At 31.2% G+C, this 16,031-nt stretch overlaps 1 protein-coding gene across 1 annotated transcript; it reads right to left on the bottom strand.

Moving 5' to 3' along the window:
- Positions 1–834: 834 nt before the first annotated feature.
- On the bottom strand, positions 835–11,343 carry LOC128183233 (innexin-11-like). Its single transcript, XM_052852181.1, has 3 exons — positions 11,226–11,343; positions 7,914–8,780; positions 835–3,993 (listed from the first exon to the last, which is right to left on the bottom strand). Exons 2-3 carry the CDS (start codon positions 8,774–8,776, stop codon positions 3,684–3,686), a joined length of 1,173 nt encoding a protein of 390 aa, XP_052708141.1. The 5' UTR covers positions 8,777–8,780; positions 11,226–11,343; the 3' UTR covers positions 835–3,683.
- Positions 11,344–16,031: the final 4,688 nt, after the last annotated feature.

Below are 16,031 nucleotides of genomic sequence, written 5' to 3'. Positions count from 1 at the left end.
TTTTTTTAATTTATTATAAAGTTAATCAATATTCAACCTTATCCGTTTTATTTTTTAGTTTAGCATCTCAATAGCAGTGCTACTATTTTTGACATATTAAATGAAAAAGATCCTATTTTTATCTAGAGTGATATCTATTTCCTATATTAAAAAAACTTTGCATTGGTATCAAATGATTATTTTCGATCTACAATGTACAATTCCAAGAGAAATAAACATTGTCTGTACTAAGGAAATCTATTGAATATATACCCGCCTTAATATATACATGTAAATAGGTTATGTGGAGCATTTCCAAAGGGTAATTAGTAGGTTATATGATAAATACTTTTAGAGACAAAAGCTGTCTTTTGAATACGATTTGTTATCAATGGTTAACGTTTGATATGGTAATGTGGGTTGTTGTCATTTTAGAACAAGGTTTTAATCCGTCAACTCTATGGTGGACCATTTACAGTGGCTATTCGTCAACTTCTGTTGTTCACACCGAAAGATTAAATGGTAAATAGGATGAACTTTGTAATTTGTAATGTTAACCATGACTTCATGCTCCAGTTTAAATTATATTTTAATTGTATGCGTTAAACTATATAAATAGTGCTTACAAAATTAATTTAATAGTCAATCGAAGTTTGAATGTATTTAAGTAGTTTAATGCATATACAGAGGCCGCAATTCTTTAAAGAGTGCTACATTTCGTAATTTATAACCGCCTTAGTTTTTGTTTTTCAATGTAGAAGTAGATAATTAAATTTAACATTTTTTAAAAATGGAAAAAACCCCACTTAAAGTGCTTTACTGTGTCTTTAATTAACAAAAGATATATGACTTTATTAGATCTGAAAAAAACGTTCAAGCATATGTTATACAATAATGTACATGTTAATGTAAACAGAACCTTGTTGTAACATGAAAAAACAATTGTGAGGTAGTGTTACATGTAGGTATTTGACCCTGAATATACATGTCACTAGACAATTATCACTATTCTTTCTACAAAAAGTTAATAGTTTTTAAAAATAAATTGAAATAATAATGTGTGATAACAGTGGCAATGTCTTAAAGTACCATTTTGTATTAGTTACAGAAAGTACAGGACGGACAAACATCATCACAAGCGAACGTAATGCAAAGAAAAAGCATAATACTTCAACATATTTCAAGTTTATAATAAGTATTTTTGTTGTTGCAGCAGTATTATTTGTCATATTCATAGTAGTGATTATTCGCTACGCATAGCAATACAAATCAAAGATTTGTGAGGATGTATGCATACTTATTTTATTAAATTCAATCTTTCTTATGCTTACGTCCTTTCAATAACTTTATTCAAATCCAACAAAAATAAAATGGCAAAAGTGCTATAACTTTATGTTATATTTATTTTTGTTCTTTATTTTATTCTAAAATAGTTTTACATCTTTATCTATGATTGACTAAGTCATTTGTTTTTTTGACAAACCTGAGAACATTGCCACAACAAAATCGATTACCATTTTACAGGAAAGTTACAATTCTTTATAATTGAAATCCATTTGTATTAAATAGTATAGGTTCCTTATGTACTTGTGTTTTCCCCTCAATTTTATGATGATTATTGAGTGTATACGCTAATTTTGGTTTGATATGAACATGTGTTCTCTTTTTTTTTTATCTTAAGTTGATGTTTTATTGTTTTGAGTGTTCCTATACTGTTTTGTACTGATTCCCACAGTCGTACGTGTATCCTGTGTGACCACTGGATGAGGCATTTGTTTATATTAATATGTTTCTATGTATCTATCAATCGGTAACATAAAGTAGGTAGCTGTACATCAATTAATGTTTTTTATTAGAACTGAACTAAGAAAAATTTGTCAATTATTTCGAATATGGCAACTACTAAGTAAACATTCGCTGTAATTGCACGTTAGAAACGCCAATATTTTAAATTAACACATGTATCATTATGTGAACAAAAATATTGTCATCCAATGTCCTGAAAACTTCTATGGATTAGCTTTGATGTGAAATGTAGGTTAATTAAAATTGCTTTTATTTACCGTGTATCTAATATTGTAGGTTCAGTTTAAATATAATTAAACATAGCCCGAGAATATCTTTCAGGCCTAATCAAAAAAATGTCTATAATTAATTTTGTGATGGAAAACTGCTCATCTATTCTTCCTGGAAATTATCAGGAAAATCAAAAAAATAATCATACCATTAAAAGGGTAAATGATAAATATAGGAAAACTCTGCAGTATAATTAAATGGAACTTTAACTTCAAAATATTTTTTAACAAGCAGTGAAATTGTGTTCATCACCATTAAAAGTTTGGCTATATTATTCATGTAAAGATAAACATCAATCAATTGTTGTGCATTATTCGTTGAAGTTTTTCACATTCAATTATCTATTTTTTTTCTCTAATCATAACACCGAAAAAATACATTTTCAAGCATTTTAAAAAATGATTTTAACCAATTTAATGATAGGGACATTAATCGATTCTATTGACTTTTGTAAAATGTTGAGTCAACAAGGATGAAGAAAAAATATTAAATATATAGATGCACTTTTATAATGATACGTGAATAGTACATGAAACCATGCACTTCAAATGCACTCTCATTTATTCAATTTTTAATTTTACATCAGAGACTGTTTGCGTATTTATAAAACGTTGAATTAAATCATACTTTCTTTCTTTTAAAAGAATTTTTCTTCTAAGGGATAACATTGTCATAACTATCCAATTAATAATTTTATTCTATGAACATGTGTATAACCAAACATCGACAATATGTTCCGGAAGTATAAAGTAGAACTGAAAATATATTTTAAAGAGTTTTGTTTAATAAACTGAGAATTTTTTTTACTTTCATGTATACATGTAGTATATTGTAAATTGTCGTTTGTGTTTATATATACAATAATTTATAAATCTGGTGTAAATGTTAAGCTCGATTAAACTTACTTAATGTTCCGTGGTTTTAAGTTAAAGTTTAAAGAGGACTTCATATTTTTACTATATACCTGTGCTAGGTACCAGCTGGATAAACGTTCAAATGTCTATGTAATTTCTACTTTGTTGATAAATAAGTGTCAAAGTACACAAAACGAGGACATAGTTTTTCAAGCAACAATGTTCTTCAATTCAACAATAATAAGACACATTTTCACGTAGAACTACTGAAAATCAAGGTTAAAAAACACATATCAAGAACATTATGAGAGAATAAATTCTATTAAGTACGCTTATTTTTCAGTCAACTAATCGCATGTTATTATGATCTAACATCTTCCATGCATATAGACAATTTGTCTGTACAAACAAATATCAACAATACTGAACAGCTCTCTTTTACAATGATGCCATTTATTGTATACTAAATAGCATTGCTTATACATATGAGGGGGCTATAGTATATATTATACAGTCATTAAACATATAATTGCTAAGTAATTAAAAAATTAACCTACATGTTTAAAATAGCGTATATTCCCTTTAAACTTCATCCCTTTTAGATAGGTTTTCGATAAATATTTACAAATGTTATAAAAAAAGAACACAGCTCTGCAAAGAAAGGTAAGAACACCAATAACGTCACAGTACAATATCAGATATATCATATTGCTAATTCGTTACATGTTATGCTACAGGGAAATATCGAATCTGATTAATTGCATTATGGTGACTTCAAACGTCTGTCCCTTCCGTTTGGCCATTGATGTGCGCTGTAACATACGATAAGAATGATGTTACCATGCCATGAATTTCTTCATTTGAAGGGCCAGGTGTGGAATACCCAATATTGTGTCTAATCCTGCACAATTCTGTGATGGTTTCCATGACGACACATCCATTTTCTTGGTCTTGGATGTTTTGGAGAAATTGAATGACGTCTCCGCCTAACCAGTCTGCAAATTTCCTGGTTTTTTTCCTATCTAATTCAAATGCCTCATTTGGGTTTTCCAGGTCAATCCTTAACAAATTGGATTTAACAAACCTATTAAAAAGAAAAAATCGTTCCCTCACTCTATGAACATGTACATAAATTGGGTAGATGATAACTGAGAATTTCGAAATTTCCTTAAAAGCACAATTTGTCCGCTAATATTGAACGTTCTCGATTTATACTTTGACATCTGCTCTCAAATCATTATCTTTTTTAAGTTTATTGTGCCCCGCTTATCAAAAGAGTTGTATCAAGAATTTCTTGAGAAGCATATCAGACAATGTGTTTGAGTTATGGTACTTTTAATGTTACTTTTTTTGCACTTTTGCTCAATTTACATTTGTTTCCAGGATTTTTTATCAGCAAAAAATGAAACAAAAACATCAATAATCGTTTCAGATTATGTACAAGTATCCGATTAGACATGGAGATTTACATGTAAACAGTGCATGTCATATTTCAATGACCTTGTTTCACCAAAATCTGGATCATCTTTAAATCACACAAATGGTTTAAAATAAACATTTTTATCTTTTCTTGCGTATACTAGATGTGTCTTCAAAATTAAAATGGGTGTAAGGGATAGAATAAAAGGGATGTCAATTTTTCAACAAGAGGCCCACAGGCATTGACGGTCATCTGAGTACCGTAACTAATGCAAACTTTGTAACGGACAATGGACGACCAACGGCAGTAGGTAACCCGTGTGACTTGAAACAGACATGTTCACTATATGGCCATATTTTCCTACCCCCATCCCCCCACTTCCACAAAAGGCCCAAGCTTGTAAATTCCACAGTTTAAGAAGAGAACATAATAACAGACTCATACTAATATCTTTCTTTATGGCAATAATCCTCAAATGAAGGGGCAAATCGCAAATTATAATTCCTCACAGTTCCCCTAAGCTCATTAGCATACATGCAAATGAGTACAACAACGGAACGTTTTACAGTAAAATCGCCAAAGTACATAATGATAAATTTAAAGTTGAACATTTAATTGGTGCATTGGTGAAGATTTTGTATCAATTGGTTTGAATCTTTGATCCAGGTTTCATGAATTTTACAATTTACGCAATATTTTTTTTTTCATTTACTGGGTTACGGATTAAAAATTAAATACTTTGGTCAGTAGGCCGCAAAGAAATAAAAATGCTGTAAAAATGAAGGAACTCTGCAACTACCTCTATAAATAAATTTATCCCAACAGATACGTACACCTGACAGCATTAATACCCCTGACTAGTGACAATGATTTTGTCCTAATACGGAGATATACATGACATTTGAATTTATAAAAAAAAATATGAGTTGTTTGTTTTACATAGTACTCGTAAAAAATTATTTGATATGACATCAATTATTCAGGTATTAACTATGACCTTTTGAATAATTCATATTCAAAAGCTATTAATTCTTTTTCTGATATTTTATGTGTTATCTAAAACAATATCACAAATCTGTAAAACATATTTAGTGCATCGGCGCGCCCATCGCATCTCTTTTTTTCGGAGTAAAATCTTAGTAAAACACTCAAATTACGATTTTTTACCGTCCTTCTTGGAAGTTGAAATAATTTACGGTCTCAGGATTGTGCACTTCCTCTCCTTTATAATTAATAGATGATACATGATTTGAAAATTTACATTTATTTCATTGCTAGAATTTCTATTCGGCGCAAGGGATATTATTTTCTGATGATCGTTTTCACGTAAGATTTAAAAAATTTCTTAGATTTGAAATCTTAAAAGATGAAAAAACAAAAGAACAATAAAAATGGCTATAAATAAAATGAAGGCTTTAATTTCACAGTACAACTAGTTGAAAACAATATTCAATAATATCAATTGAAATATTTTTTTTCTTTTTTTTTTGTTTGTTTTGTTTTGATAAAGCAAATACAAAAGATGTGAAAATTGGATACGGTATGGCTAATATCGGTTAACAAGTTTGTATATTAGACACGGTAAAACTAATATCAGTAAAACAGAGTGATTCTATAAGCAGTTGTATTAACTTCGATTTTATTAAAATGATACAACCCTTCTGAAGATCTTGTTTTACGTACTAAAGCACGTGGTCCTTTTTGAAAGATTTTAGGGGTCGGATAGTCAGTACAGTATTTATTTATTTTTTTACTCCAGACTTAATTAAAACTTAATTCAAATGCATATATGAGATTCCTCGGGAGGTCTGTGTAAGGGCTATGATACTCAGGTGACTGTTAGGGCCTGTTTGCCTCTTGTTACATGTACTACTAGTATATGGCCATATTGACCCCGTCAACTGGCTTAAACTTGGATTCCTGACCCAAGGGCCATTGATTTCACTATTTTGGTAGAAGGGTGCATTGACATTGTAAACATGCATTTATTTTTCTCCTACATGTATACAGGAGAAGAGGAGAAGAACTTTGTAAACATTTTTTTATATACATGTATTTGGCCCCGTCTTTGCGGTTCAAAGATTGGTAAGGTAAACAATTTCTAAATTTTGATTTTTCATATCCCAGAGAAACTTCAAGCAAGAAATGATGACATTTGGACTTTTAATTTTTCATCAGAAGATAAAAATGTAAAATTAATTCACGATGATGGACAAAGACAAATTGCAACAGGTATCCTGAAACCTTCCTTGATAATGGATTTTCAATGAATTATCTTTGAATGTTGTGCAATAATTCTAATTTAAAAAGATATTTTTTTTATAATTGTCAACCTAGTTATTATATGCACAGAGACGACTGTTATACCTTATCAGGTTGTATCATGTATAAAATACTGCAGAAGTTATAAAATGCCCAAACAGTGTCTTCCAAAAAATACATGTAGCCCTTGTAGGATCGATGTTTCATACGTGTACCTGTTTTTTGTGTGTGGATTTTACCTATACTGATGTCAGGTTATGGTTAAACTTTGTTATGACCTCGCACAACTTGTTGCGAGGTGGATATAGCATCGCTGCTGTGCGTGTGTGTGTATGTATGTGTGTATGTATGTGTTCATTGTCAGCTCTTTTGCGAAATTCCAAGAAAACCCTCTCATAAATATTCATTAAACTTTGTACACTTCTTTGGCATGGTAAAAGGAAAAACCCTATCGATTCCCAAGTCAAGTGATTCAATATTTCTAAGTTATCGTAAAAAGCGAAGTTAAAACAGGAATTTTATGTTCGACTTGACAACAGACGTTTCCGGTAACTTTATGTTCGACTTGAAGTAAATCGCTACCGTATGCAGTTCAAATCAACAACTTGGCATTTTCGGGGATTAAATCTAGTAAAGGTAAAACAACAAACGTTTTGTGGTATTAGAGGGTTACAAGATTGCCCATAGTTAAAAGTTGAAGCGGGCAAGAGATTACAGTCATCCGACTTACATCGAAAGAATCGATCGACTTTCGGGAAACTTTTCCCGTATTACTTACAATAGAACTAGTCCAAAATATCGCACATTTATCAAACGAAAATTAGTTCATATTAATAATTGCATATCTACTACTATGGGTTGACATACGACAAACAACTAGAATTGTCCATCAGAGCAGATTACAGATTACTAGATCTTCAGCTATGTTTCATAATGTATACAGATCGTTTATGTATGCTTATATAAAAATGAATGTCACTAAAAGAATCTAAATTTTTAAACTTTAAAGCATATGTGTTCAGTTTCTGCTAGAAATAGGAAAATTGTGGAACCACATCAATGTAACCCCCCTCCCCCAATTTATACACCACAAAGCTTGGGGATTGGAATAAAAAAGACATTATGAATTTAAAGTGGATTTAAGAAATACTTATCATATTATTTTTATTACATGTATTTACTAAATAATGCATTTCCCCCTACAACAAGTCATGTCGCGAGGGGATGCTCCGTTTTGTATTTGATTTGTATTCCTAACGTAAGTACAATATAATTTACTTTACACTTCTGTTCACAAACACATCGGTATCGGAAATTCTTACCAACTCCTGGAATTCGGTCGAAGAGCTCCAAAAAAGTAGCAGAAGACATCGAATATAGTTAAAGCAATAAGGAAGGTCATCCACCACCAGATAATAACCATAATCTGCTCCAGATACGGATTAAAAGGGAGTATGCACTGTACGTTTTGTTTTTGAATACTTTGTACAGACACTTTGGCATAGGTACATATTATTTCTCTTGGGAATGCAGGTGAATTTTGGAAAAAATATGCATCACTCTCTCGGATGTTTTCAAGCACTTGTAATCCAAAACTGATATGATTTTCTTTTTTAAAGAAATGATCTAATAGTCCAAAATGAGTTGCAACACTCGCTAAATAAAGAAGTTTAATAAAGCAATGGAAAATTGTAAACGACCCAATGGATAAAATGTTTACGCTTCTGGCCTCGATCCATTGCATCAAGTGGACTGCAAGTCTTATTCCGACCGATTTACCATTGTCACCATATTTTCCGGACGTCACATCAAAATGTATGCCTAGTTTTCTCTCTCCAAATTTCCACAGGAAACACGGAATACGTAAGAACATTGCTTGTAATATCAGAATTAAAGGAACGTATTGATACAGGGTTCGTATGTAAGTTTTGTCTTCCTCAAAATCGCTAGAAACCGTCGGAATTGTAGAAAAAGCTTTAAATGAGCTTTCGCCAAGATAGGTTGCCGTAAAACATCTAAAATTGCCATACTTGACATCCGATTCTGAAAAATGTCCTGGGAAATTGCATGCAACTGGACCAATATAGATCTGTCCTATCATGGTAAAAATACCCAAGACAAGAAAAAGAACGGGTGTCCATCTACTGTTTAATTCGTCTACCCAACTCTCTGATGACAGAGCCATTTCACTGCAATTAAAAATAAACCAATCCAAAAATAGCTGAAAAAATAGAATGTAGTGATTTTGTATTAGCGTTTTTATTGTGTTTATTTCTAAGGAAAAGTGTAAAAATATGTGCCGTGCTGAGATTAATGTGTAACTAAAAAAAAAAGAAGAAGAAAAAAAACCCAAAACAAAACCAAAAAACCTGGCTTAATATTTGTTGATATCTGTTTCGTATAAATTGATGTTCACAGTACATTGTACATGTATTACGTAGTGATCATATATAGGAAAGATTCTATGTTAATATGATCCCTCACTATTGGCATTAATGGCTAAAAACTAAGCAAGAAATATTTTGTAATCACGTGATGCATTATTTATTTAAATAGTTCCCAAAGACACCGACACTTGATATGCAACAAAAGATGAAAGATACAGCGAGTGATTTTTAACTGGGTTTTCCAACGGAAAAATCCTGTTATTAAAATGGTGAAAATGGCGGGCGGGTGGGGGGCGGGCAGACGGCTGACAAAAGGGAACTCTCATTGTACAGAGAACTCTTCCTACAGTTTTTATGATAGGAAATTGTTCTTTGGAGATCAATTGTACATTTATCAGAGGTGTGCATATTATTAGGATTTTGAATTCCGATAATTTATGAAAGAAATACCAGCTTTTGAACTTGGTCATTTTTTGGCAAAATATTGCATATAGGGTACCCTCACTGTACGGATAACTCCTCCTACAGTTTTCAAGATAAGAAGCAGATTAATTGTACATATATCAGAGGTGTGTATATGGCTAGGATTTTGATTTCTGATTATTTATTAAAATACCAGCTTTTGAACTTAGTCTTTTTTGACAAAATACTGCATATAGGGTACTTCATTTCACTGGATACGGGTTGACATGGATTATGGATACAGTTCACATAAAAGAACACCCGGTTTGCTGTCACATTGACAGCTTTTCACTTGTTTTCCTGATAAAAAAGCTTATAATGTACTTGAAAAAAATGTCAAACTGCAACTGTGATTGTTCCAAGTGACCTTTGCACAAATATTTATGAGAAGTAAGATGGGGGGGGGGGGGGGGGTCTCACAGAATTGTAAAAATAAAAATACCCAATTGTCAAAACATATAGTTCATTTGTTAGAATTGTAGAACAATGTTTTTCCCACTATAAGACAATAAAAGCATGCGAACAATTGGCATGGTTAGTTTCAATTGAAATTGTGAAATGCATTGCACGTGTAGATAATGTTTTGATAATCGGGGTATTTACTATTAAAAGCAGAACTGTTAAAATGCTTTAAACGTTTTGCACTTTGTTTCTGTATAAAAATACCTGATATCTGATATAGACAAAATGTAAGCATTCTCCCCTATCAGCACAGGTAATTTCAAATGCTAAATACATGTAGGTCGGGAGAAAGAGTCGGTGAAATTTGTATCTAGGTTACCCCAGTGTTATTCATGGAATAGTCCTATTTTTATCTAGATTTCGAGGAATTCTTACACCACTCGGTAAAGAATATTTTAAAAAAGTTCTGCTGATAAAATGTATTAAAAGAGGATAATGTACACGGGTTTTTACCGTCTTATACGACTACAATTGGAACACTGACTGATCGTAACAATACGAGTGACATTTAAAAAAGCAACACCTTATGACAAAAAGCACATGAAACGGGAGTTAAACTACAACGTCAATCTGCAGATCATCAGTATGAAGTTACACAGCAAGTTTTAAATCAATTCAATAAACCATAACGAAAACAAAAACCATGGCTATAAAAACAAAGTATGAAAAGAGTGACTGATAGATCGCGTGAAGACAATAATCCCTATTCGATTTCACAAGTAGCGGACTAAAAAGAAAAACATTGCCTTGCGGGCTTATTAAGATTTTGTGAAATTAATCGGCGGATATTTATTTTTCTTATATATTTGCATTTCAAAGCAACAATTTCTATACAAAAGCGGGTAAACTTTTACGATAATAACCCAGAAATTCTTTCTGACTACACTAAAACTTTATTAGATTTTCATGATTTGCGTTTGAATTATTTAAAAACAAATTAGTTTTAACTTGGAATCAATTAGGATTTAAGTAGTTCCCCCTTTTAAACCACATTGTACATATTAATGCTTCATTTGTACACAGTACATATTAATGTTTCATTTTTATACAACCACTTACTTTATTAATGACTTATTGTGTTTTTTGCAGTATTATTTTTTTACCTTAAAAACTTCTTACAGTTCAAATATTAAAAAAAATTGAAAGCAATATTTTAACAGCACAAGTTTCATTTGATTATGTTTATCAAATCAATTTAATTTTAGATTATTTTAATAACAAATCTAAGAGCAGTTTTATTTTTACCCGTATTGGGCTGAATTCTAAACATCTACAAAAACATATAACAAGAAGACATTGTATAAAAAATCGCTTTTTACATACCAAATCACTGTGCCCTGTGCGGTCAACCAATTTTGAAACTTTTCAGAAATTATCCTTAATAAGAGAGCACCAACTTTGTAAACGAGAACTTCTCTTACTTTCGAATGGTTTTCCCGATTGTTCCGACAAGTCAAAAGCGGAAGTATTATTTTGAGGAAAAGTCCCAGATAAATCTTGTATTTTCCAGGTATACGATTTAAAAACTGCAGGTAAATATCAGTGTCTCTAATTTCACAGCTACCTTGCATTACAAAAGAACACGCATAATAAATATTGCGTTTAAGTTTTTTTTCCAGGAAAAACTGTCTTTATATATGATTTAATCTCTAAAATAGAAATGTCTTTCTCATGTATAACTAAACTCTTAAGATGAGTGCCTAAAACTACTGAGGAAATTAAACACCAACAAAACACAGATTCATCATGTATCATATCTACCTAATTTATTTTAATTGTTACAAACAAAGAAATTAAATATTCTTTGTTTGCGGAGCATAACTTTTTAAAGTGTTATATTGTTGTTGAACACTGTCAGCAAGACAGAACCATTTCTAATTTTTCGAAATCAAACCAAAGAAGGTATCTTCTTACTAGCCATTTGTCACTTTTTATTTCATATTTAAAACCGTTTTTAAATGTGTATATTTTTAGAAATTTTAGAAATTTACATTTATTGCTAGCATTTAAAGTTGTGTGCCCTACGAGATAACCTTGAACATATACATGTAGCACCAATTCTTTGGTCAAACAAAGTACATTGTTTGTGTGTTATTCTTAAGACTTACGTGGTTAAACATGAAAACATCAAAACCGATAACAGGTTAAAATCTAAGAAGAAATATAGGAATACGAAACTTAAAAAAACTGCAATGTTTGACTTTCCATTGATGTATTGTGTGTTTGTTTATGATAAGTTTTAAACACTCGTTGAAGAAAATGTGTTGCAAAATACGAAATTTTATCAAGAAAAGGATGTTGACTTTTGAAATTAAGGCACGGGCTCACATTGATAAAGTATCTAACTTATAATAAAAAAAAATAGGAAGCTTACGCTATTGGCTCTAAAGAATCACAAAAAGTTAAGGGACTAAACTTTTGTAACATTCTTCACTTATTTTCTATTCGTTACTTTCCTGGTTGCTATTCTATACGAAATAATATTCTAATATATATACCAACATAGTAAAACAAAAACATGGGCTCTATTTAAAATCATTGTTTACAACATGAAAAAAGCTTTATCAAAAATTATCTACATTTACGTATAATTGCCAATGTCCACATAATGGAGGGCGAAGTATAGTTTATGATAATAGTCAAGGGCCTAAATAATCAAATGATTTTGAATGACAATGTCAAATGATTACGTCAACGTCAACTTTGTAAATTCAAGCTGCTGATGCAAACTGAGAGGGAAAAGTTAGTGGGAAAAGACACAGAGCGAACATTGACAGCCATTATCATTTATTTTAAGAAGTTTGTTTTACATGCCATGGTTATTCTAAATATAGCAGACTGTGGTGAAAATTTTTCACATTGTGTTGGCGACCATTTTGCTTATCAAAACACATCTGAGTTTTCTAACCAGCGAGTATGATTGAAAAGTATCTGTGTAGTATGATTCTCAACTAATAACATTATACCAATTGATTTCATTAAGTCTAAGTATGATATAGTTGATTTACGTTGCAATAACTCCAATAATTATATGTCACTGTCAATTACCTTGAATTTCTATAATATCCATGCAAAGAGAGACGACTCAGATTGTATAATACGCAAAAAATGACGCGATTTTGCGAAAACGTTTGTCTGCATTATATAATGATATTACGGTACCAATTATGGGCATAATTGCACGTTAGATTGTTCCTGCAATAAAGATCGTCTCAATCCCGCTAACAGTTGTAGAGGTTGATAGCATGTTACAAAAGTATGTTGAATCCATTATTTACTATAATTTTGAAAACCGGTAATTCGACGGTGATACAATGTACAATTAGTTGACTTCTCTATGCAATGGTGTTTGGTAATTTTGACTGGAAGAATGCATGATGCAACAACATAGTTATTCAAGAATATTCACTTTCAAACATTTTCTTTCATCACAAAAAGCAATAAGAAATCGTTCTTCAATCGACCTAAAATACTTTTATTTCAAATCGCTGGCATAGCAATGTAACTTATGAATTAGGAAAGTAAAGTAGGTACCTAATTAACCTGGTCATTATCAAATTTAGTCATAACAAGAGGCCAATTGGCCTTAACGGTCACCTGGGTAGCATATAACCCATACACAAACTTGTCGAGGAGTCTCATATATGTATTTAATTAGGTTTCATTCTGGATTGAAAAAATTATAAATTTGTAATGACGACCACCTCCCTGCTTTAAATCTTTCAAAAGAATCGTGAAACCTATAATAAACAACAGATGTTTGTGATGCCCCCTCTCTTGGGAACATCCACAAAGAAAATGAACGTACACTCAAAATTTTTGGAAATTTTCTAAGACTAAGGAGCATAACTCTTTCGAAAATTGCTCTATCATACCCAATATTGAACTTGACCTAGATATTATTTAGATAAACCTGTATACCAAATTTCATTTAAATATGTTTATCCTCTGCAATGAAAATGAGCGGAAACTGCAAATAACTGGAATTTTTCTACGTCCGAGGGCCATAACTCTGTTTAAAATTGCTCGATGGAACCCAATATCGAACTTGACCTAAATATTTTCATGATAAACCAGTAAACTAAATTTCATTCCAATATGTTCATCCTCTGCAAAGAAAATGAGCGGAAACTGCAAATAACTGGGATTTTTCTACGTCCAAGGGCCATAACTCTGTCGAAAATTGCTCGATCGTACCCAATATCAAACTTGACCTATATATTATCATGATAAAACTGTAAACCAAATTTCATTCCAATATGTTCATCCTCTGTAAAGAAAATGAGCGGAAACTGCAAATAACTGGAATTTTTCTACGTCCAAGGGCCATAACTCTGTCGAACATTGCTCGATCCTACATGTACCTAATATCAAACTTGACCTAGATATTATTATGATAAAGCTGTATACCAATTTTCATTTCAATATGTTCATCCTCTGCGAAGAAAATGAACAGAAACTGTTGGTAGACCGACCGGCCGACCGACAGACAGCAGCAAAGCAATATGCCTATCCTTCTTCGAAAGGGGGGGGGGATAAATATATAAAAACTTAAAGATCTGGTCTACAAAATCATGAATTAAGTTTTCCTTTCAGGTGTGTGGGAGTAAAAAAGATAATTTTGTTTAACATTATATGCATTGACACCTATACATCCATTTTGGCCCTACCCTAGAGTTAAAACCCATACTCCAAGGGGCATGGAAACTAAAATGTTATAGCCATATTGCCCCCCCCCCCCCCTCTACCCAGGGGTCATGAGTTTCACAATTTAGGTAGATGAGTTAGTGGACATCATAGCCATGCATTCAGTTTTTTGGATAGCAATAGGTCACCTGAGTTTTGTTCTCTCAGGTGATCTAAAAAAAAATTAGAATCACATTGTTTTTTATGGCAAGTTTCCTGCGAAAGCAGCATGCTTTTTATTGCACACAGATAGAAATTGTCGTTTAAAACATTTTTTTTTAATAATAAACAGTTCTATATGAAGGCTTATTATTATTTACAGTTTTTGATATTGAATTTATTCTGTTGAAATTTTTATTTAATGAAGATGCATCACAATTGTTCTATAATGTTTTGAAGAAAATACATTGTTCGTTTAAAAAACTAATATTTCAATACGATTACAGTTATATGGAGATAATTTGTAATGCTTTATTAATAGAATGTTCCTATTTGTATTTTATTCATGAAAACATTTTGATTCAAATGCGTATTGTTAAATATATTGTGGAATCTTTTGATTTCGTGGTGGCTCAATATTTGTGACAGCCCTTCCCCACAATTATATACTCGACGAAAACAAACAAATTGTTATTCAGTTTTCTTACTAACACTACAAACCGACGCATCCATGAAATAAAATCCCAAGGAATAACTAAGAACCCACAATCCACGAAAATTGGTCCCCACGAATTTAAATAATCCCACAGTATGTCACAAACCAACACTACTTTGAGACTGGTAATCGTGTGCATGTTTGTGATCAAAAGAAACTTTAATTTAATGAATGTTATACAGTATAGAAAAATATGTATTTCGTGCAATGTTTATTGACTGGACGTACACCACCTGACATTTGTCATTTTTAGAATAAAGAAAACAAATGATTATTATGTAATGTACTACAATGTCTGACAATATGTTATGCTTTAAGTTATCACACTGACTGTTATTTTATTAATCTTAAAATTACATAAATACCCTTTAAAAGGCAAAAACAATAGTCTATTCATATATTTATTACAACACTACTTTATATACGAAACTACAAAACACATATTTAGATTAGTTGGTGTTACTCATTAATATCAAGTATATTATCCGAGTTTTATTATACATGTACATATAACCTAGAATGTATTATTTTATCCAATACTTAGAAAATCAAATAAACTTTGGATTGCATTTCTCAAAACAACGAATATATATTTCTAAAAGACAGTACTTTCATATTAAAGTTTTCATTATATCAGTTTTAACGATCATATTATAGGAGTTGCGTTTGTATAAAATCTGCCGTTAAAACATTTCTCTAAGGATCAAATATTGCTTTCTTTAACTAAAATTTGTTAGTTAAGGCATTTTTATTATTAATTAGATCTAGAATATATGAATTTTTGAATT

Source organism: Crassostrea angulata, chromosome 5 (genome assembly GCF_025612915.1).
Source record: "Crassostrea angulata isolate pt1a10 chromosome 5, ASM2561291v2, whole genome shotgun sequence".
Taxonomy (NCBI): Eukaryota; Metazoa; Mollusca; class Bivalvia; order Ostreida; family Ostreidae; genus Magallana; species Magallana angulata.
This window is presented reverse-complemented; position numbering and strand designations above follow the sequence as displayed.

Excerpts from the sequence above, each read along its gene's own strand:
- LOC128183233 (XM_052852181.1), bottom strand. The coding sequence starts at position 8,776 with ATGGCTCTGTCATCAGAGAGTTGGGTAGACGAATTAAACAGTAGATGG. Across the intron at positions 3,994-7,913 it reads CGACCGAATTCCAGGAGTTG|GTTTGTTAAATCCAATTTGT; the intron begins GTAAGAATTTCC and ends TCTTTTTAATAG.